Source organism: Cupressus sempervirens, chromosome 2 (assembly GCF_028749045.1).
Source record: "Cupressus sempervirens isolate cs-2001-9-10 chromosome 2, ASM2874904v1, whole genome shotgun sequence".
In the NCBI taxonomy this organism is placed as follows: domain Eukaryota; kingdom Viridiplantae; phylum Streptophyta; class Pinopsida; order Cupressales; family Cupressaceae; genus Cupressus; species Cupressus sempervirens.
Genome location: NC_143119.1, coordinates 766,206,737 through 766,231,172, shown reverse-complemented (window position 1 = coordinate 766,231,172; position 24,436 = coordinate 766,206,737). Strand labels below are relative to the sequence as shown.

General features: G+C 36.0%; 1 protein-coding gene across 2 annotated transcripts in view; it reads right to left on the bottom strand.

The window, feature by feature from the left end:
* The window catches only part of LOC149575702 (tRNA synthetase beta subunit family protein), a 194,442-nt gene that overhangs the window by 41,151 nt on the left and 128,855 nt on the right, over positions 1 to 24,436 (bottom strand). For both annotated transcript variants that reach the window (XM_089815469.1, XM_089815470.1), the window contains exon 14: positions 1,384 to 1,518. In XM_089815469.1, the coding sequence (XP_089671595.1) occupies positions 1,384 to 1,518 (135 nt within the window). The remainder of the gene's footprint in view (positions 1 to 1,383; positions 1,519 to 24,436) is intronic.

Genomic DNA, 24,436 nt, shown 5'->3' with positions numbered 1-24,436 from the left:
TATTCTTCCTCAGCAACAAAGGCATTAGTTGTTTTACAGACACTACCACTGTCAATGGAGTCAGCCACACTGATAACTTTCTCATTTTTTGAGTCCTCAAGTGCTTATTACTTTTTCACTATATTAAAATCCTACTTGAAAAATGTTAACAAAGTAGCTTGCAACTCTCTTCACCTATTGAAGATATTCTTTAATGTTCAAAATATAATTTATCAGATTATTACTATAGAGAACTTCCAATTAGTGAAACGGGTCATTATCAGAGATTGCATATAAAATTTTCGCAGGAAGAAATGTTGAGGGCTAGTTTAAACTTTAGATTCATGTAATAAATATCTGGAATGTTGAGGGCTAGTTTAAACTTTAGATTGATGTAATAAATATCTGAACTTCAGAAAATTTTATTTTGTAATGTTAAAAATCTTATTCAAATTCTGTAACACTAATAACTGTGTCCTGCACTAAATTGTAGAATGTTTATCAGTGAAAATGTACCTGGTTCACACTTGGTCTGCCTGTGTCTGCCCTTGTTCATCCCTAGTTTGACCTGGGTTTGCCTGGGTTGAAACCCTGACTAAACCCAAAAGCAAACCAGTCTCAAACATGAACCTGGTTCAAACCGGACCGGTGCCAGGGCCTCACGCAGGCAAACCAGACTTTCTAGCCTTTTATATTTAGTTTAAATACAATACAACAAAAGAATCATATTTAAATAAAGAATGATGGCATGCAAATGAGAAAGATATTAAAATCTAATAATGCAATTATAAAAAACATAAGTAGAGAAGTTGAAGCAATATTAAATGCAAATCATCAAAATCAATTAATCTACAAAATTTGGTCAAAACAACATGATAGAAGAATTCAGCATGCATATACATAATGTCCAAGCACTATGCCATTAACTCAAACTGCAATTTTCTGATGACTAGAAGACAGACAATCAAAATTGTACAGAAAACATGCTACACCAACTATCATAAGACTCTGCAGTAGTCTGTAAACTCGGTTCAAACCTGCAACTTTGTTACGAAGCACTTTGAATGAACATTTTCGTCTTCTATATACTTTAGTGACAGGAAACACCATTTTAGCCTCTATGACATAATCCTAAGTGTAAATCTACATATCAATATCCATTGGAATGTATTCACTGTGATCCACATTCTACATTTTGCCATGAACATAAAATAATCCATATTTATGAGAAAACGCCAGGTTGGAACCATGAAGAATATATCACAATTACAAGAGATCGCTGAATGGTGAAAGAATCTGTAAAAAATTACGTATCATACAATTCAATAAATATGTTTCCCTAACAGATGTAAGATTCCATAACCTCTAATTTTTATAATACATTGATCATAAAAGAAAGTACACCTCAAATTCACTTGATCGAGGGTTTCCAATGACTACTGAAGTCTTTTTGTCATCCTTTCTGTTCACCATGGAAAAATTTTCTTCATAAGAGCATAGTATCCATGTTAACACTTCTGTGAAGCCTGCCATGGCAATCTACATGAAAAAACAAAGAAAAGCAACATTTATAATTTGTCAATACTATTCACATTACCTACAATTCTCTACAAACCAGAAAATAAATAATCCAAAAAAAAGGAAATATAAAATTATTGTTTGCAAGCCAAACCCGATGCAAAAGCAGCACAATAATGCAATTCTTTTGTTGTGAGGCCCTACATGGAATACCAAAGCAAAGGAATAATTTTGACAAAAATGAGAATTATAGTTTTGAATGTTCTTTCTATCTCTTCAATGTTTTATTTCGTAGATTCATGTTGGATAGATTGGGGTGTGAATACCCAGATCTCCAAATGTTTTAAGAGTGTGTTTGAAGCCATCCACATGAAGAACAAGTGAACTCAAAAATGCCTCAACAACTTATTCATTGCACAAGACAACCATTGGCTTTGCACAAGAAGGGTAGAGGACAAATTACAACAGCTTGTTGAATAGTTGATTTGAACAGGACAAGTCATTTTGTACTCAATTTGTATTAAAATTAATCAAATATAATAAAGAAACACTTTTGTACTCATTTAGAATTGTATGACATTGCCATCAACTAACAAAATGAAATTTGAACGATGAGTCTTCTATGCTAATTGAGGAACCATAACAAACTCCAAGGATTGGAAACTTGACCTCTCCCAAAGTTTTTGCTGGATAAGGGAGAAGAATTGTATGACACTGCCATCAACTAACAAAATGAAATTCGAACCATGAGTCTTCTATGCTAATTGAGGAGCCAAAACAGACTCCAAGGATTGGAACCTTGACCTCTCCCAAAGTTTTTGCTGGATAAGGGAGAAGGAAAATGTAAAATGTTGTATTTTCATTTAGTCAATTATCCATTGTTCCCAGATATCAAGATTTTCCATGATGTCATCTGTAATCTATTTATATTAAATTTAATCAAATTTAATAAAGAAACACTTTTGTACTCATTTAGGGACTCAATGGATACATCTCATTGAATTTTGCAATATAATTGTGTTTCAAAAGAAATTTAAGTATTTTTTAAGTGGTCAAGTATTTCCTAAGTCAAAAATGTTGTCTGTAAGTTTCTTGCAAATTCTGAAGATATAATACTGATGTAGTATTATTACCTTGCTACAAATCGATCTACTATAATTCTGAGCTGAATGTTATTGTTCTGGAAGTCTGCAATAAATTCTGGAGATTATATTTTATTTCTGCACTAAATAGCCAAGGAGTAGATTGCTAGAAAAGCAGACTTAAGATTGTATTGTGTGTCTTCTATCCACAATCTTGCTCCTACTTATATATTACCCAAGAGCCTTGCCTTTTCAAATAGACACAACCCCTTGTAGGTCGGCCCTCAATGAAACAAACTACTCCTCCAGAAATCGGCGCCCTTGCTCATTAACTAATAGTTAATACTTAGTTAACTACAATAGTCAATACAAGGCATATAAATATGCCTAGCAAATCACTGATCTGTTCTAAGGGAGATGTAATTATCATGAGACCACATATAAAGGAAACGACATGAATTTAGATCTGTCTAATCTAAAAAATCAGAACATTAATATGATCAAGTTATCAGGATTTAACACTCCCTCTTCACTTGATAATATAAATAAGAGAAACATATCAAGCACCATTGATTATGATGACTAAGCATAGATTGATACTCTATATCTATCTGAATCTTTCAAGCATGCAATATCATTGTACACATGATACTTTGTCATTTTACTAAACCTGTAATATGAATTATCACCTAGTCTTGTGATAACAGTATTGCATGATACACAAGGTAAAATCCGGAGAGTGATTAAATTCTTCCTTTATCCAAGTTGTGACTCGTAGGTACACAAGCCTACATCACAATATGATCCTGAGTTAAGATTTGTCAATACATAGGATAACATCAGGAGAATGATTAAATTCTTCCCTTATCCAAGTTGTGACTCATAGGCATAGAAATGTCTACATCACAATGTGATCTTGAATGCAGCTAGATCTGACAGTAATTCTCTATTGTTTAGTACATTATCTCAGAGATTGTCATCTCTCATAATGTCTTTTATACAAGTGTTCATTATCTCAGAGATTGTCACCTCTTGGATAATGAATACAAATGGTGAAGCCCATATCAGTCAATACCTTGACAATAATAATTTTAACACAATTATTTCATTAATAATTAAAGAATACAAATGTATTATAATTCAACCATACCAAGTCTTTTTCTGAAGTGATCTATCTTCACTCGAGAGAGGTATGGTAAGAATATTTGTTGTCTAATCTGCAGTGCAAATGTATTCTGACTTAATAGTTATCTTGTCTACCATATCTCCTACATAATGATAAGGAATTTCAATATGCTTGGATCAGTCATGAAAAACTAGATTCATAGAAAGCTTCATGGGACTCTGATTATCACAGTGAATGACAGTGGGATTCATGGGTTAATCAAATAATCCCACAGGTAACTTTCTAAGCCAAGTTGCTTCCCAAGAAGCCATTGCAACTACAATGTATTCAGCTTCTGAGGAACTCTATGCTACTAGTAACTATTTTTTCCATATCCATGATATCATTGTTGAGCATAAACTAAAACAACATCCTGAAGTGCTTTTCCTATCAGTAACACTTCCACCCCAATCTAAGTCTGTGAATCCATGTAAGTTTAAGTCAACTTTCTTATACTTAAGGCCAAGGTTAAGAATGCCTCGCAAGTATCTTATAATGTGTTTGACTGCAACTAGGTGAATCTCCTTTGGCTCACACATAAACTGACTTAAGACATTAACAGCATAGCAAATATCAAGTCTTGTATTTACCAAATACATAAGAGACCTAATCATCTATCTATAAAGAGTAGAATCTATGGAGGGTGATTCTGTAGCTACTTCCTTAAGTTTGTGTAGATTAGTCTCCATTGGAGAAGACATAGATCTGCAGTTCCACATTCTAAATCTCTTCAAGATGTCTAATGTATACTTTCCTTGATTAAGTATGATGTTGTCGAAGTTCTGCCATAGTTCCAGTCCTAGGAAGTAATGAAGGAGTCCTAAATCTTTCGTATCAAATTCTCTGATTAGATTTTTCTTGCATTAATCTATAAGAGGATCATCACCTGTTATTAGTTAATCATCAACATATATTATCAAAATTATCATATCATCTTTATCCCTTTTATAATAGAGATTTGGAACAGCTTCATTCTTAGAGAATCCTAAACTGGTGAGATATGTATCGATTCATTCATACCATGCCCTGGGAGCCTGTTTGAGCCCATAAAGAGCTTTCTTGGGTCTGCAAACAAAGATTTTAGGATTATGAGTTTCAAATCCTTCAGGTTGTTCCAAATATACCTCTTCTGTGATATTTCCATTTAGAAATGTTGTTTTCACATCCATCTAATGTATTTTCCATCCGTTTGATGCTGCAATAGCTAGGACTGCTCCTATAGAGGTGTATCTGGCAACTAGAACAAAGGTTTCTTCATAATCAATTCCCTCCTTCTAAGAGAATCCTCTGGCTACAAATCTGGCCTTATATTTTTCAATGATACCATCAACAGCATGCTCGATCTTAAATATCCACTTAGAAGAGAATAGATTTTCCCTCAGGCCTTGGAACAATTTCCCAAACGTCATTCTTAATAATGGATCGGCATTCTTCTGTCATGGCATCCTTCCAAGCTGTATGTTTGATAGCATCTAAAACATTTGTCGGTTATGATTTAGATAAGTCACTTATGTTTGCTGCATAGCTAGAAAATCTTATAGGTCTTTTGCTCTATCTGAAAATTTCAGATAGTGCAGCAAAGTCTTGTGCTTTCTCTACAGTCTTAATAGCCTAAAGTGGTCTTTTCTTAGGATTTTGAGTTTCCTCAAGATTAAGGTTTTGAATCTCACCTTCGATTTCTTCAATGTTCTCCTTTTGAAACTCGGGATCATGATTTTCTTCAAAACTAAGCATATGAGAGGGGTCTTTAGAACTTAGGGCTCTATTGAACGTACGCTCTTCTTCAAAGATAACATCTCTACTGAGTTCAATGTTTTCCTGACCAAGAATGTAAATTCTATATGCTTTTGAAGTTTCACTATACCCTACAAAAATGCCTTTAGTTCCGGAAGATTCTAACTTAGTTCTCTTTTCTTTTTGAAAATGTATGTATACAGCGCACCCAAATATCCTAAGATGACATATATTTGGTTTATCCTTAGAAAAGACTTCTTCAAGAGTTTTATCTCTAAGGTGGGAGTGAGGACTTCTGTTTTGAATATAAACAGCAGTACATGAGGCTTTTGCCCAAAGATAAAATTCTAAATTTTGATCAAGTATCATAGCTCTTGTTGCTTCTATAATTGTCCTATTCTTCCTTTCTACTACCCCATTTCACTAAGGATTATAAGGAACAGCATACTCACTCTTAATTCCTACTTCTTTACAAAAATCTTTAAACAAATCTGTAGTATATTCCCCTCCATTATTAGACCTAAGAGTTGTCATTATATCTCCTAATAGGTTTTTAGTTAAGGTTTTGAATTCTTTAAATCTCTTAAGGATTTTTTCTAATTCTTTACATTTGAAGAAGTAAATCCATGTTTTCCCAGAGAAATCATCTATAAAAAGTATATAGAACAAAAATCCTCCAAGAGAAGAAACAGACATAGGTCCACATAAATCTGAGTGAACTAATTCTAAAACATTGTTAGAGTTTTTAGTGCTCATTTGAAATGGACTTTTGGTGTTTTTACCTAGTGCACATCCTTTGCATATGTTAGAATGATCTTTATTTAATTTAGGTAAACCAGTACCACGTTCTCCATAGTCGATAAGGCTTTGAAGTTTACGTGCCATAACCTTCTATGCCACATTTTGTTTATATCAGCAACTTTATGAATTAAGGCTTGAATAGGTTCTATATTTAATTTACACAAGTATCCCTTTCTTTGACCAATCAACTTTGATTTCTTAAATCAAGAGTTCTTAGACCAGGTCATTCCTTTACCGTCCATCAATGCAAGCTTATGTCTATCATCTTCATGTGTTGTAACAGAGATTAGATTCCTCTTGATTCCTGGTACATAGAGTACTCTTTTGAGATGAAGAGAAATACACGACTTCAGTTTCAAGGTGCAGTTCCCAAATCCTTTGACAGAATGAGTGGAATTATCACCTATGGTAACTTCATCATTAACTTCTTCTGATATTGAGTCTAGTACTTCTTTGTATCATGTAATGTGTCGAGACGATCCACTATTAATTACCCATGCTTTTCTTGACACTTCATTTGATAGTGTTGAATACAATACATGTTTCTCAGTATTATAATTTTCCTCTTTCTTAGTAATGTTTATACAATTTACTTGTTGCTTTGTATTCTCTGGGCAATTTTCTCTTAGTATCCAAATTTCTCACATTTTAAGCATTTTAATTTGGATAAATCTCTCTTAGGTTTATCATTTCTTTGATGAGCCTTCTTCTTCTTGAAGTGCTTCTTCTTACCTTTGTAGGAATTTTTGTTGAGAACATGAAGTTCTTCATCTTCAGTTTTCAATTTGCCTCCTTTCTTGAGTTGCCTAGATTCTTCTTGAAGGCAATCTCCTTTAAGTCTATTGAAGTTTGGAAGTTTGTCTCTACCACTTACTCCTTGTGAGAATATTTTTCATAAATTTGGTAATCCATCTATTGCCATTAATGTTAGTTCTTCGTCATCAATTATGTACCCAATGCTTGTAAGTTCATCTCTTAGACTAGCCACCCTTAGGAAGTATGAATTCATAGATTCTCCCTTATTTTTATATGATTTAGCAGCCGTTTTAGTGAAAGGGTTCTAGTTGCACTATTAACCTCATGCATTTATCAATGCAATCATCATATTGAATGTTGTCTAATGTTTCATTAGCATAGGTACTATTTCATTTTTAACTCCATCTAATATGATTTTCATGGCTTTCCTATTTCGTTTGATCCAGTTAGTTTTATAAGGATCAGCATCAAGTTGCTTGGATTTTTTTATCAACAAATTGTCTTACAACATTTTCTTCAAGAGCCATCATAATTTTGAATTCCCATGCAATGAAGTGGTCTTTTCTATCAAACCTATCTTCGGGTCTAATTGCATTGGCCATTGTAAGTAGGACGTTGCTTAGATATGTTTTAAATCTAATTATCAATTTGCAGAGCCAAGGTTTGACTACTAGAGCTCTGATACTATGTAAGTTTTTTGCAAATTCTGAAGATATAATACTGATGTAGTATTATTCCCTTACTACAAATTGATCTACTATAATTCTGAGCTGAATGCTATTGTTTTGCAAGTCTGCAATAAATTCTAGAAATTATATTTTATTTCTTCACTAAATAGCCAAGGAGTAGATTGCTAGAAAAGGAGACTTAAAATTGTATTGTGTCTTCTATCCACAATCTTGCTCCTACTTATATATTACCCAAGAGTCTTGCCTTTTCAAATAGACACAACCCCTTCTAGGTCGGCATTCCATGAAACAAACTACTACTCCAAAAATTGGCGCCTTTGCTCATAAACTAATACTTAGTTAACTACAATAGTCGATACAAGGCATATACATATGCCTAGCAAATCGCCAATCTGTTCTAAGGGAGATGTAATTATCATGAGACCATATATAAAGGAAATGACATGCACTTAGATCTGTCTAATCTGAAAAATCAGAACATTAATATAATCAAGTTATCAAGATTTAATAGTGTCTATCGAGTTTTTACCAGCTTTGTGCCTACCAACTACATATAGGGTTAATAGGTTTCTAGAAATGTCTTTTCTAAACCTATCTTACCCGAGTTAATAGGACAGTGATACAAGAGGATGGGGGAAGCATTTACTTGTCCCCGATTCTTAAAAGTTGACAATTGCACCTCCAACTCTTTGAAAAGAAAATAATCTGAGTCTTATTGGTATCTTATCTCCCCTCTATTGCTGTGGTAATACGCAATGTACTAGTTGGTGCATAAGTTACTTTTCACCCGATGATGGTCTGACACATTCTCTCTATGATGCTCACTTCAACTTGATTACATGTGGAATACATTCACTTGAAAATGTGTCATATCCTCCTCCCACTATAGAACACAAATTTGTAATATCCTAGTGAAACAATTGCACAGGGATCAGAATTTTATCCAACAAAAAATTGCATGACATGTCTAGTCCTGAATAGCTCTTCAAAAGCCACTCAAAATTTTGAAAATGTTTCCGTAGAGTACAATAAAAACAATGTCAACAATAAAGAGGTTCCTCTGCCGCAGTGGCAGATCAGAAAAATGCTACAGGAAGTAACATGGTGGAAAATGCGACAAAAAGTTAATGCAGACCAAAGAGTTTCAGCTACAGGAAGTTATGCAGAAATTTAATTTTATGTTTTAAATGTTTTCAGTTTTAATGTTTGTAATAAAGTCCTATGATGTGGTGGCATAAATAGAATAGTGTTCATATAAGCTCTCTAATTATAGCCATTTAGGACAAAGTGAGTTTTCATTTCAGTTTAAGTCAGTTTTCTTTAAAGAGTGTTTAATAATTAAGACAACTAAAAATCGACAGCTACATGAAACTTAAAATAGCTGGAAAAAGATAGCAGCAGATCATGATATCTAACTGATTCCAAAAATGGGTTTCAGTTTTTTTGTTTTTATTATGGACGTTTCAGATTCCCAAGAGAAGAGATGGGAAAGTGTTTTAAAAAGCAGCTTTTTGAATGTAGAAGAGAAGGGGATTGAATACGAAGGGAATAGAAAGTTTTGAGTTTTTCTGATTTTTCTGAGTTGGTGGTCTTTTGGATATATGTTTTCCTATGTTTCTTTACTGAATTGATATTTTAAACTCAGAGAATCTATGGATGGTTTTTTTTTTAGAACAGTAGTATATCATTCAGTTTTGAGTTTAAAGTAAATTTGTTGGCTGGAAGAAATCTTAAGAAATACAATTTCTGATTTATTTGTATGTAAATATTTACTATTTTGAGAGTCGTAGAAATTGATGAAAGTCTTTTAAACTCTCCACGATCTAGTTTTTGAGATCGTGGAGGAGTTATGCATTATAGCCTTTTTGTTTTTATTTTGTTTTCCTGTTCTTTTATTTCCGTTCATAGCTGCGCGGAAGTCAATTTATGAATCGGGTGAATATGTTCATATATTCACCGAAATATTGAAATTGAAAACCCGATATGTGATATGGATAATGGTGAATTCGAACCATAAATTTGCAGACTAGGAGAATGGAAAAAGAGGGTCAAGTTCAACGATTTGTTTTTGGGTATCAAATTCTAAAATCCACGCATGAAGAAAAGGTTGTATGAATTTAAATATAGTATAGAGTTGATGGGGAAACAATCTGTAGTTGTTTTGGTATTCAGTTTTTCATTGGAAGGTGATAATTTTCGTCCATGTATTTCAAATACATTGCAGAAAATTCGGGTCGGATTTCATTAAGTTGGTACAGAAAATTGAAATCGGGCGACAGGAGGTTAAGAAAGTTCATGTCGCCTAATAGTTTTCAGTGGGTATTGATAAAATCAGTTTGTTAACAGTCAAGTTTGGTTTTAGTTTGATCCTGGAGGATGTATGTGCCCCTTGAAGCAACTCAGTTGAGTGATTAATTTCCTCCTGAGTTTTCCAAGGTGAGGCTCTGCATCATCCTCTAGTGTCAATCCCCTACAATGAGACTAGGCATGATGGATTTTACTCCAAGCTACCTCCTAAAATTATGGAAGGGCCCTAAAACAATAAGAAATGATACAAAACCCATAAAAGCAATAGGGACAAATGAAAGAAACCAATTCTCACCAACATACACTTTTCCAGCAATCACCCTCGTGTATCAAGTTCGATTCCAAGTCAGACTCTTGGAATGCCCAAAACAAGCTCATTTGTGCAATTTTAAATGGCATTACACAGTGCACACAAATATTTCCCCCAATAAGAAAATCTTTGAAACTGTTCACTTTAGAAGTTTACAAACCTTGTTAAGTATTTCCTAGTTTTTTTATTTCAGAAAAATATATTAAATATTTTCAAACCTCATTTATATTTTGATTGTTTCATACAAAAACTCATCTTGGAAACACCTACATTATACCTTCTTATTTCATATATAATATGTAATGTCCCCATTTTTAGCAATTTCCTGCAATTGGCTTGGCCAGTTCACCATTGCGACCCTCATGAGCTGGCAGTGAGATTTGAGGGTTTCAATTGTGGGGTTATAGACTTTTCATCAGCTTATGGTGTGTTTTGGCTCCGTTTTAGGGACTTACTATTTATAGTAAGTCAACCATTGGTTCCAATGAACTCAGTTGAGTTAGAGGGGTTAAAGATGCTTTCATTTCTTATTTCAGGCCTTCGGTTTGGGCTCCAAGAATCTTTGAGGGGGCATCTATTTGTAGTAAGTCACCCTGTCAAATTTATTCATCGTCTTTCTCCATAAGGATCACTCTGGTGTTGTCAGATTATTATGTTATGGTGGAAAAGGTCATTTTGGGGAGCCAAAAGCAATTAAAAAATTATATTATAATGGCACTTTATTATGTTTTAATGTTGTGTTGAGGAGGCTTCTTAAGTAGAATTCGTTTGGGGAATTTGTGCCATTTGGACATTATAAATATCAGCCCATTCAATGAGAAAAGCATCCGACTGAATATTTTTTGCTTTTGTGGTCCTAGTGACTTTTCCAAGGTTCTGAGTTGATGCCCTTGCTGAGTTATAAGGGTTTGAAGGTTGTGATCACTCCATTTCCATTGCTAAGGTATAGTGGACTTGGTATCTGAATTTCTGATATTGATGTGGTGTCTTCCATTACTGTTTTCCACTGTTGCTTGGAAGCCATTGTTGTGATTGGGTTGTATTTGATTTTGGATGCTCATCTTAAAGTTTCATTTGGTGAGAATTGCTACAGTCCCTTACTGTGTTCGTCATGATTAGAGGACTGTCCATTTGTTGCAGAATTGAATCAATTTATTCATCTTGGCATTTGATATTAGTAACCCCGCCCAATTCTGGTTTAGCATTACTATCTGGGTGTTTTTCCTTAAGGCCTGTAGCTGCAATTTCCCACACCAACACACAGGTATTTATGGCCCTAAGTGATCTTCTGCTGTAACATCATTGCTGGTGTCAATATTCTCTGAGGTGTTTGTACCAAAATTGGCGCGCATTCACATTAATTGTTGGGACATGGAAGTCTGGTTTTACCATTAAAGATCAATACTACTGCTGGGTTCCAACTACAGCCACCAATGTGCATTGTATGTGGGGTTTTCGAACAGCTGCCTGGGATTTTAGTGCACACTGGGGTGACACTAACAAATTCTTATTGCTCCCAGACGAGTTTGGGGTTAACAGGTTCTTATACATTCGTTGCAACTCTTATCTGTAATAGTTTGTGAAAATTCCAAATTCCAAACTAAATTCAGTTTAGCATTTAGCTGTGGTTATTTCATTCGCTCCATCCCTATTTTGGAGTTGCATTCAGCTCATTTGCAAATATAAATTAGGAGTTGAAATAAACAGTGGAAATAAATTTGTAAGATCTCAATTGCTAGAATTATTTAAAATCTGATAATTGGCATAATTAGTAGAAGCAGCCATTTGTACATTTCAGTATTGTGCTTAACTTTTTGAAGAATTGATATATTCAGTAGTCGAGCCAGTTGGGCTCTTTACACTTGTTCTATTAAGTGTAATATCCCTTCTTGTCCTGTTACTATATATTTTTCCAAACAACTGGAATGGTATTGCAATACTATTTGTTTTGAAGCAATATGTAGTCCGTGATCTCATAGAAGTCATTGCATTCAAATCAAATCAAATGGCAAAACTAAGTATTTCATAAGGCCCGGATAAACTGTTTGCTGGCCAAAGAAAATCCATTCCACTATCTTCACCAAGAAACTCATTAATCAAAGACACATAACATAAAAATTGAATCTTAAAAAGGCTCACGATAAAATGTCACACTACATTAACAAAGATGCGAAGGTACATAACAGATAAACAGGAAATTACAGACCAGAGTTAACTGCACCTTTAACTGCTATGGCACTGTAGCAATGGTCCTGATTGGAGCTGGAAAGATGAACAGACTCCCACCGCAACTTCCTTGAAGGACTAACCTTAAGCTTCAGGCAATATTCTATTCTTAGCTCATGAAGAACAGTGTGTGAACTACGTGGCTCGTCTTCCTTACACAGAGGACAACATATGCTGAGATTTACTATAGAACCAGTTTTGCGGCAGGTGCCAATGTTGTCGATATTGTAGTTCCAACTCCTGCCCAGTACTTATTTCGTATTCGCCAATACTGACTTTTCAATGACAGAAAGATGTCCATTCATTCTTCAATTGTGACTGAATACAAACAGCTCAGTAACAAACTTCATAAATCTTGAGTCTTATTATGCAACACTTCCTCCTCTCTCTAGCACACAGCCTTATCACTCGATCTAAAACACTTGAAAACATCCCAGTACTTCCATTGCAGACATCCAACACTAGCTGATATCATCACTGGTAAATCCAAAAGCACACCCACCTCTCAAAGATTGGGATTTTGTCCAATCTGAGTTCTATGCATTGTCATCCCTACAATTGTTGCAACTCTGAGCAACACAAAAATGGTTTCAATTTTCCAAATCACATTCGAATTCCCACCTCCAAGCAAGATGTCTTCCCTATACTTGTGTGGGTGCTACCATCCTTATCACAAGCAACCCATGTACCCCGAGGACGTGTCCCCGGCTAAAAAAACCATGTTTTGAAGACGGGGACAGGTAGGGGACGTCCCCCAACCGCCTCCAAAATTTGCAAGTCCCCAGGGGACGTCTCCAAAACTCGAGGACGCCTAGGAAAGAAAAGGGCGACGGATTGACAACCTTGATATGGAAAGAGGACGCCTAGACATCCCTCGACCGTACAAGGGACGACCGGCTGTCCCCAATTGTTTGCATGCAATAAAATAAAAAAGTGAACATTAAAATAGACTTTTAAGGCTCCCAACTTGGTTGCCCAGCTGGGCCCCACCCCTCCAAGCTCCCTAAAAGGTTTTAAGAGACCACATTTTGGTTGTTTTGTCATTTGTCTGGTTTTCATTTTGTGTTGCAGCTAGCTGGAGTTTTCATTTTGCAAGAAGAGGAGTTGATATTTTTGCTTCCAAGAGCTTGACTAAGGGTTTGAGCTTCCATTTTGTGCACCAAGTATGCACACTTGGGTGGAAGGAGCCTCCCATGTGATGATCCCAAGGTATTGGATGGCTTTACAAGAGCAATTGATAAAATGCATTGAGTTCAAGATGCCTCTACTCTTCATGCACAGTTCCTTGACTTCACCAACCTTCGTGGCCCAAACTTGGGTAAGCCACAAGCAAGGTTGGATAGAGTTGTTTTGGCACAGAGAGATCCTATTCGATGGTGGACTTGGCATGGGAGAGATACACCTAAGTTAAATAATTGTCACTCCCCTCCTTGCACAAGTTGCTAGTTCCTCAACTGCAGAGAGGAATTGGTCCACATATGCATTTATCCACTCTATCAAGAGGAATAGACTTACCTCTAAAAGAGCAGAGAAGCTAGTGACAGTGCATCATGCTCTTCGACTTGTGGATCATCAGACTCCAAAGTATAGGCAAACACCAACTTTTTGGTGGGATGTTGAGCTTGAGGATGTGGCCCAAATAAATGAGGATGCCATAGCATCAGGATTGGTTGAGGTTCCATTAGATGAGACTACGCTTCCTGTGGAGGATGATAGTGAGGAGGACTCTGATTTTGATGCCATGGTGGTAGAGGTAGAATAGGAGTAATAGTTTGTTTCATTTTTCTATGTTTTGTTCTTTATGTTGAACTTGAACATGATTATGATAAATTGATACTTATTACTTTATGGCAGCCCTCTAGCCTTTGGGCCTATAGCTTTGGGCATATTTAGATTTTGATTTTCAGATTTATCATTATTTTTATTATGATATTGTTCACTGCTAAACTTATATTTAAATATTTTTGTTCACATATTGATATGCATTTTGACAATTGAGTACCAAATCGGTTATTATTTCCTAAATGGCATTCAAATGTTGTATGTTATGGTTCTATAATATTTAAATGAAATCTTATCATCAATGAAATAGCATTATATTTGGCAGACTTGCCAAGTAAGAACACTATTAATAAAGTAAACATTTGCATGACCTTAGGACAAACATTGACTACATGGCATCCCTCATAAAGCAAATATTAGCCTACAGGGATGGAAATAGGGACTAGGCTAATCACACGTCCACGAGGATTACGTGTGAGAAAGGGACATGACATAAAGCATTTATAAATTGATGAAGTCACTGATATAACAGATTAAAATGCTACAAACCAGATTAATTTTAAGTTCTTGCAGGTTAGGGGAAATTACGTTGATGTAAAAAATTCTGACATTCTATACTGAATAAGTTTCCTTAATAACTCAAGACACCATAAGTGACTTCAATGAAGAACTCTGGAGTCTCTCTGTTTTTAATCCTTTTGATGGTAATGATTTATTGCTGATGAATATGCTGGAATTGATATCTCCAGGCCTTCAAGAATCAATCATTCACATATGGTAGTAGCATTTCCAAAAGGTTGCAGTAGTACTGACTTAAATGCTCGGTATTGGCACTCGAAGATTTTTTTCCTTTCTTTCAATGTTTTTCCTATGTTCCCCTGGGCGCTATCTTGTATTATAATGATTGATGAATTAGTTGTTTTTTTGACTGAATTGCTTGATCCATGAATGTTCTTATGTGATGCTAGATTTGATGATTCCTTCATACCATATATTTATATCTTTATACTGTATGGGTATGTCTTTTGGACTCACAGGTTTGATCATGCTGTCAGTGAATGCATATTCTGCAGATTCGATCCTTGTATTTCTGCAGGATTTCTGACTATTTAACTACTAAACTGGGAAGGCTGGGTGTATCAGGCTACTGAATATTTTATTGCCTAATGGCTGTCTTTCTACTCTCGTATCTTACTATCCTTTTCTATCTCCTCTTAATCAATGATTTTGCTAAACATATTCTAATCTCTTCTGCTGCTGCGCATTCCTTATTTGAGTACCTTCCTAGATTCCTGAAGGGGAGAGGGGGTAACGCAATGGAGGGATAAGATGAAGATGTGAGGATATTGGAGTGATAAGGGACTAGGAGACATAAGGAGACACATCGGGCAAAACAAGTGGACTGAGGATTTTGGTCATAGCTCCAGTCAAACGCATTTACCAATCAAAAAAATATTATATTTAATAGAACATTACATATTGTATTATTATATTATATTGATTATACTTTTTCATTATTATATATAATTTATTTACTTTTATTATTTCTTATTATATCTATTCTAGAAAAGCGGCATTACTTAACATAATGACCTCTAATTATACATACATTCCCAACATCAACATAAATACTATAAAGGATCTTTTATGATCAAGCCTCCAAAAATTCTTTCACAGGAGATAGTGGCTTCTTATCTTCCCTCTATTGCAGTGGAAAAAAGCAATGTACAAATTGGGGCATAAGTTACTTTCAACTTGATGATGAACCAAGATGTTCTCATTGTGATTTCCCTCACTTTCACTCAAATTCCCCATGGAAAATGTCTACTTGAGTATTGACCATATGCTCCTCCTCCCACAGCACACAAATTTGTAACATCTGGAGGAAAGAGTTACATACAGAAGACTAATTATCAAAACCTTATGATATAATATATCAAAATGACTCAAAGCATTTTCCATCCAAAGGTGTTGTCAAAGCAAACTAATTTTGTCACAAGCTATGAAGCTCACTCCCACGTTCCTTAGAAACAAGAAAAAATGTTTACCTATACATTGAAAAAACAAATTTCTAACAAGTTAATAACCATTTCTAATTAGAGCTCTTCAGTGAAGAAGTTTAAGGTCTCCATAATTGGTGTTTTATTAATTGTAACACTAATAATCTTAGAAACTTACAAATCTTCAATGGAAAAATTTCAGATTTCCCACCATGTTAGGAGAAAAACAAAGCCTTATTAGTCAAATCCCAATACTCAGTAATACCAAACCAGGCATTGTTTACCGTACAGGGTAAACTTACCGTACAGGGTAAACAGACAGTTATTGCATTAAGAGACTAGAATATGACAAACAACAAGATAGTACTTTATTCATATAAGCAAAGTACACAATCACGAGTACAATAATGACAATCCATAGTTCCATCCGATGATATTCATATATATCCCGAAAGGGTGAGTCAACTGTCATGTAGCCTTTCGAATACTAACTAATCTTGTCGGCTTGTGTTTAGACTTTGTCGATAACATCATCCCCCTCAAAAGAAAAGTTGTCTTCGGACGACAAAATAGAGACAACTAAGTACATCAAAAACAAGACTAAGAAGAAGAAGGGTGTGTCCCTAGTGGATTGTAAAAACCGACTAGGATTGTCTGTGCTCGTGTTCATTATTGATAAAACTAAGGCAAATAAGATCTAACTTAATAAATAAATTATAAAGCAGTGATTTCCTAAGAATAAGAGATAATCAAAATAGAATTGAGTTTTAAACTAGCAACTAAGAGGAAGAATGACTCTCACTAAGGTAGAAATATTGAAGAAGCATGTCTTCTCCCTAACATTGGAGGGTATAAAAGAAAGAAAATTTTAAAAATCATTTGTAGTAGGGTCTTCAGCAGACTGGCAATCCAGCAAGTTATTGGTATGCCATATGGATGAATGAACTTATATGTGTTGGAGTAAATGTGTTTTTACCATTATTATGCATTTTGTTCTTAGTTAGTTGATAGTGGATTTTTCACTAGCTCTCTCCCTCCTTGTCTTTATAAGAAAGGGTACATGCATTATTATTTGCATCTCTCTCTCTCTCTCTCTCTCTCTCTCTCTCTCTCTCTCTCTCTCTCTCTCTCTCTCTCTCTGCACACACAAATATGTTGTTGAACAAGATGCTACTGAGCTTGCTAATTTATTTATAGTTCCATAATTAACAAATTTATCTATTCCCTTCCCTGCAGGCAATCATATGAATTTAGCTTTATTCAATCTTCAATAACAAAATATTTTATCAATTTCCCTAGTGCCCTAACTAATAATTAGATAAAACTCTTTCATTTGAAGTATTTTAGGGATTGTCAAATTATTTTGCTGAACAGTAGTAAACTATTACAAATCCTAATGTACTGCAATTTGCTTTAGCTAAATCCAATTTTTAATCTATTTAGAATTGCTCCCCACGATTACTATTTTTTCTATGACATCCTCTTCAACCCACATGGATGTTTCAACCAAATAACATATTTCCTACCAGGATAACTGTATGAATGTGCATATCTTTTAAAGCAAACCAAGGCTAAAACCAATAGTCCAAAATTGTTATAATATGGGGAAAAGGCTTATACTTGATTCTTTTATCCTTTACCCTTAAAATTGCATTCAATATGATACAATGCCATCACTCCCCAACTTGTAAATTATAAGTCGCCTCATATCACTCATGCTCGGCTTTGTACTTCCCTTGAGGGAATGTTTAAGCTGTCTGTGCACTTTTGGTGCATATATGTTATCTCATTTGTGACCATTGCAGCCTTATAATGTGCACTCTACATGCCCTCAAATGGAATCCATGGTCCAAATAAGAATACGGCAAATTTTTTGGAAAAGTCTCAAATGAAGACAAGTTAACCTATGGATGAAATTTGCTTATCTTTGCAATGGTCACAGAATTCAACAATTATCAAAAAACTGATCCAACACTGATGGTTTTGGCAAATCAAATTGAATTCAACCATGCCCTACAGTCATTGAAAAATTCTTTGTCCTTGTTCAACTACTTGGATAAATGGTCTCAGGTAATGCCTCCTGGATATTCATACCTATGCTCTCCCACGCCCAGTTAAGTACTTCGAAAGGCATCTACAATACAAACTTCTGATATATTAGTTTATCGATAATGTACAATGTACATCTACAAATGAACCTCGCTGCATCTACCTGTACCTTCTCCAAGTATTTCTGTAAGTTACAGACAATTTTGTTCAATCTATACTGTTAAATCTAAATGTCTACTTCTAAGCACAATTTCTTCAAATTATACAACAATCCCACTTTATAAAATAATTTGCTTTCTGTTCAGAATTTGGCAGACCTCCTTTCTGAGATGCAAAATACAAATAAAGAAGTTTCAAACATAATACATGTTGTTACAAGTGTTCCATGTGACTAAAACGCTCCAATTGCATGATGTGTAATAACCCTCCTCAAATCTGCCCTCAAAAAATGCTGATGAAAGCTCAAGGAATTTCATCAAACAATTCACATGCAAGGGACGTATGACTGATATAGTTTTTCAGCTGGCTTTAAATGACTCTTTTTCAATTTGCATCAATGAGAATCTTGTGCTAGAAGACTCCAAATGGACTACACAATGGCCTAACATGAGTGTGCTACTAATTTTTGACAATATTCAGTGCATATATATGATCTAAGCATGAGAAATGAACACCTACAGCCAACTGGCATTTTAACAAACAATTGGTGTGCAAACTAACTAGCGGATAAATAATGATATTGAATTGCTTAAATGACACCAGCAACTATTATCTTCTTAATTTGCAATGAAATTTCTAATACAATGCTCATGAAATATGGCCAAGACTTTTGGCATTTACATGGATTACAAAATGATAATGCTGGTATAATGCACACTTACAGCTGAAACTTATAACACCCTCAAAAAAACAATACTAATAAAGGAACCTGGTTGTAGATGGCTGTAATAATTTTCTTCAATGCTGCCCCTTCTGTTTTGCCTTTCCGATTTGCTTTTTCGAACTGCTTTTTCGCCCTGCTTTTTCGGTTCCGCTTTTTCGGACTACTTTTTCGGCCTGCTTTTTCAGTTCCGCTTTTTCGGGCTTCTTTTTCGTATCAGCTTTTTTCAGACTGCTACCCTGTTGAATCTCAAGACCATATCTTTCAATGGCATCAAGATTTTCAGCTTGAAGGGATTTCGTCCTTCAAACTATTGAGACATGATCTCCAGAAAATTTTCCAATTTCTTTGATTTTCCCAAGCATGTTTAAGTGAGAGCTATCCTCTTTCTTTTAATCTCTTCCTCACTTGCTCCACGTTTCCGTCTTGCCAATGTGGGATAATACATGAGTTTTAATATTACTTCTTTTTTTCCTTTTACAAAGTCCATGTATGTACTCAAAAGGGGAACTCTTGATTTATTTTTTATAAAGTGACTTTATAAAATATTTTATAATTCAAGTCACTTTATTAAATTAATTAAATATAAAGTTACCTTTTAATATTTATTTATTTGATAACTTTATAAATAATTAACTTAATACCACTTATTTATTTAATTAAAATAATTAATTAGTCATCCACATAAAATATTCATCATTTTGGACAACCTAATTAATTAAATTAATATCAAATTGCCTCCAAAATGGGGACATGACAGTCCACCCTTCCTGAAATTGCTTGTCCCCAAGCAATGGTTGAACAATAAACCAATCAATCCGCTTGGATCCCAAATGTAGTCATGAACTATACCACTGTTAATTAACATAGGCTCCTGCAATATCCTCTGCAATATAACCAAGAGGAATCCATAATCAAACTAACAATTACAACTCAACCAAACTCCAAAATCACAACTACCACAGTCAGAAACCCACGAGACACAAACTCTTAGAACATCAGAACCCAAGTAAAATAGGTAAATCAAGCTGCCAACACAATAAATACCAACAACGCATCCTACTGGCATATACGGAATGTATAATCCAACGCTGCAACAATGGTGAACGCTCCCGAATGAAACTGTACCAAGTATGGAGAATCCACACACTGTACAACTCCTGCAGTCAACACAACTCTACAGATCACCGACCACTATCTTATAACCATAACTCCCATGCACCGCTGATGGTGAAAAGACATCACAAGATAAACAGCAAGAAATGGAACCCAAACCAAATTTGCCTGCCATCAACTCCTCAACACAAGGATCAAATGCTAACTGATGTACATACCCTGCAGTATAATGCTGATAAAAAGAACCAACCTCAGTCAACAGCTCACCATGAACAAGTGATACAACCCACTGTGACTGATCACCAGCTAAGTCAGGAGATGTCATAGCCAAAGGAGTAGAATCAATAACAACAACCGCTGAAGCATCACTCCCAAACTCCTGCTCTAAGTCATGCATTATCAAGCTGTCAACCGCAGAACCTATTGCCATGTCATGCCCATCACAACTCTCATCCTATGGGGTCAAACCATCCAATAACTGATGAGAAGCACTAAGAATCAAAGTATATCTCTGTATCATCATCTCATCAACATGGTCATCAAAGATAAATTGATGAGCATACCTCACAATGTAATGCCGATAGAATGCGCCAATCTTAGTCAGTGGCTCAAACTGCAACCCAGATGAAACTAACTGCAATCGATCACTAACCAAGCTGAAACTGACTACTACCTCCGAAGACATCGCCAAGGGAGTAGTATCACTAGCAGGAACCATGCCAACTGACGGCTCACCAACATCACACATAATCTTTGATACAACATCTCTAGTCTCTGTGCCATCAGTACTAGAGGCCACCACCATGTCAGGCATACCACAACAATCTGTTGCAACACCCAACTCAACTGAACCTGACTCTAGTGAGAACGAACCCGATATGCCAATGTTAGTATCAAGGATGGATGCGTCCCCATCTCCACTGTCTCTAACAATCTCGAGTGACTGTACAGAATCTGGTAAAGACTGCAGTCGCTCTAACTCCATGGTCGCCTTAGCCAAATGAAACTATGACTCCTCGAAAGCCAACTGTGTACTCTCAAGAATCTCAGAAGTCACCTCGAGCTGCTGATTAAGCTCACTCACCTCATCTTCCTTGGCCAATAATGCTTCGTATGTTGTACTCCCCCACTCCATAAGATAATCTCTGTCGGCTACCAACTGCATATAATTCTGTCTCAAAATCCGAATAGCCTCCCATAAAGAGTGGATCTCCGTCAAGGAAAGATAACTGCCTCCTTGCTCATTACTAGTAGGAGAACCCCATCCATAAACTGATAACAACTGACGAGTAGCATCGAAATGCTCGCAAACGATAGCAATGTCTCGCTCACTAACTCTTAGCTAACTAGACACATGATTTTGTTGGCTGGTCAAACTCCTATACTCTACCCCTGGTACACTGTCCAAAGGAGTAACCTCATAATAGCTATCGTCTGTAATACTGCCATCCAAATTCTGCAATCCAACTGCTGAACTTGTATCATCAAACAGAGTGACTGAAGCATCAACATAAACCTCCATATCAAAGGAAACTGTTGAGGAGACTAAGTCCTCAAAACTGTCCACAACATCCCCCTAGGTGTCATCTGTAATAATCTGATCCTGGGACTCTTCTGTAAACTTTGTCATATCTAAGAGATCATCAACCCATTCCAACAAGAATGGTCGACTGGATACATGAACAATGCCCAACAAAGGTGTGTAAAAACTAATTCCAGCATCAAACAAGTTGCTGGCATGGATGAGAACTACACCTGGCAAACTACTAATCAAGTCCATGATGGTGCAACAGATACTACTGCCAAAGAATGATAAATATGTCCGATTAAAACGATCCCAAGTACTAAGATAAGGATCCCAACATCTAATCCATGAACGGAAACCAACTGGCAATTCAAGTAAACTTCTCACCTGAGTAATGTGAACAATACCGACTTCACGAACCTGTCTACAGTCTCTAAATCCGGAGTGTGAATGCTAGACGTACTCATATCATCATCAACATGTGACCCGACTGTAAAAGGAAACTAAGCCCCTGCTATATGTGCTAACTCCCGAACTGAACTCACCTCAAGACAACGCTTGTCCAATGTCTCTCAGAATCCTGGAAAGCCAACTTCATTGCCTCCATGCCTTCCTTGATCTGTTGTAAGTCGTCACAAGAACCTATTGTAACTCCTTTCTGTCTCTCTTGCAGTTGAATCATCCAAATGTGATTCTCAATCAATCCATGTATCCTATCATGATGGGATAAACCCGTGACAATATTATTGTCCCTTGTCTTCGGCTGGCTTGCCAAACCAAGTAAAGAGCTACTAGCCTCTATCTCATGTGAAGAAGCATCCAACTGTGCCTGATACTCACTTTCTGCAAAGTCCTGAATACTCACTTTCTGATCAACTGTACTATCCTCAAACATGACAGTATCCTCAACTGCTATAACTTCATCTAGCCCAACTGTACTGGAATCACTATCTGTGTCAATCACACAATCTGGTGTGCTTGTGATATCACCTTCTGATGCAACTAGCTCAACCTGCACAACATCTGTAACCCCTTCTGCCTGTGAAGATGATGCAGATAAACCATTACTTGAAGATGTGCTAATGTCTCCCTGTATCGAATCAGCATGTCTGTTAAACTCCTCATACAAGTTTCTGCCTGTCATAGGGAAGTTACGATCCTTAGGCCTATCAAAACGTTCAATCAGTCTCTCCTTAAACTCCACATATGAGGTAATGTGTGCATGACCCATAGTGACCATACCATGATGCCACCACTCGTGTGCTAACCCATCTAGGTGAATTGCTGCATACTTAATAGCTTCTTCCTCAGGCATAGGGTTCATTTGAAAGTATGTGTCAAGCCTTTGAACCCAAGCTCTTGCTGTAGACTTCCCCGAGCCATCATAATATGGTAACTGAAGTTTCCAAGCTTTCTTCCGTAGCTCATAGCTCTGGTTCCTGTCATGTCCACATGGCATATGCTTCATCCGCACATCTATATACTCCCTAAAGGTAATTGCAGCAATAAAATCTGGACCTCCGACTTCCCAATCTCCTTAGCTGGTCCTGTATATCAGTGATTTGGGGCTCTGGTACGGGCTGCTCTGGAGCTCTAAGAGGAAATGTGGGAATAATGGGCCTCGAACTCACTATCCTAGTTTGCTGAGGTGCATGACCGAAATTGTTCCCAACTTGTTCACCTCCATTATGTGTCCCATCTTGATTATTACCATTCTAATTATTTCCTCCACCCATATTAGCATTCAACCCCATTTGACGAGCCATCATCTGCATCATAAGCTCCAATCTCTGACTCTATTCCTGTGCTCTTTGCTCTGCTAATCGTTGTTCCTATGCTAAGGTGTCTAATAACTGTAAGAATCTTTCCTCTCCCTGATCTGGACTGGTATACATTTTTTCAAACTCTTTCCCTTTATCTCGCTGTTCCAAATTCCCTATAAGAACTCCACAGGATGGCAGGACTAATAGCTCTAATACCACTGTAATAACCCTCCTCAAATCTACCCTCAAAAAATGTTGATGAAAGCTCAAGGAATTTCATCAAACAATTCACATGCAAGGGACGTATGACTAATATAGTTTTTCAGCTGGCTTTAAATGACTCTTTTTCAATTTGCATCAATGAGAATCGTGTGCTAGAAGACTCCAAATGGACTACACAATGGCCTAACATGAGTGTGCTACTAATTTTTGACAATATTCAGTGCATATATATGATCTAAGCATGAGAAATGAACACCTACAGCCAACTGGCATTTTAACAAACAATTGGTGTGCAAACTAACTAGCGGATAAATAATGATATTGAATTGCTTAAATGACACCAGCAACTATTATCTTCTTAATTTGCAATGAAATTTCTAATACAATGCTCATGAAATATGGCCAAGACTTTTGGCATTTACATGGATTACAAAATGATAATGCTGGTATAATGCACACTTACAGCTGAAACTTATAACACCCTAAAAAAAACAATACTAATAAAGGAACCTGGTTGTAGATGGCTGTAATA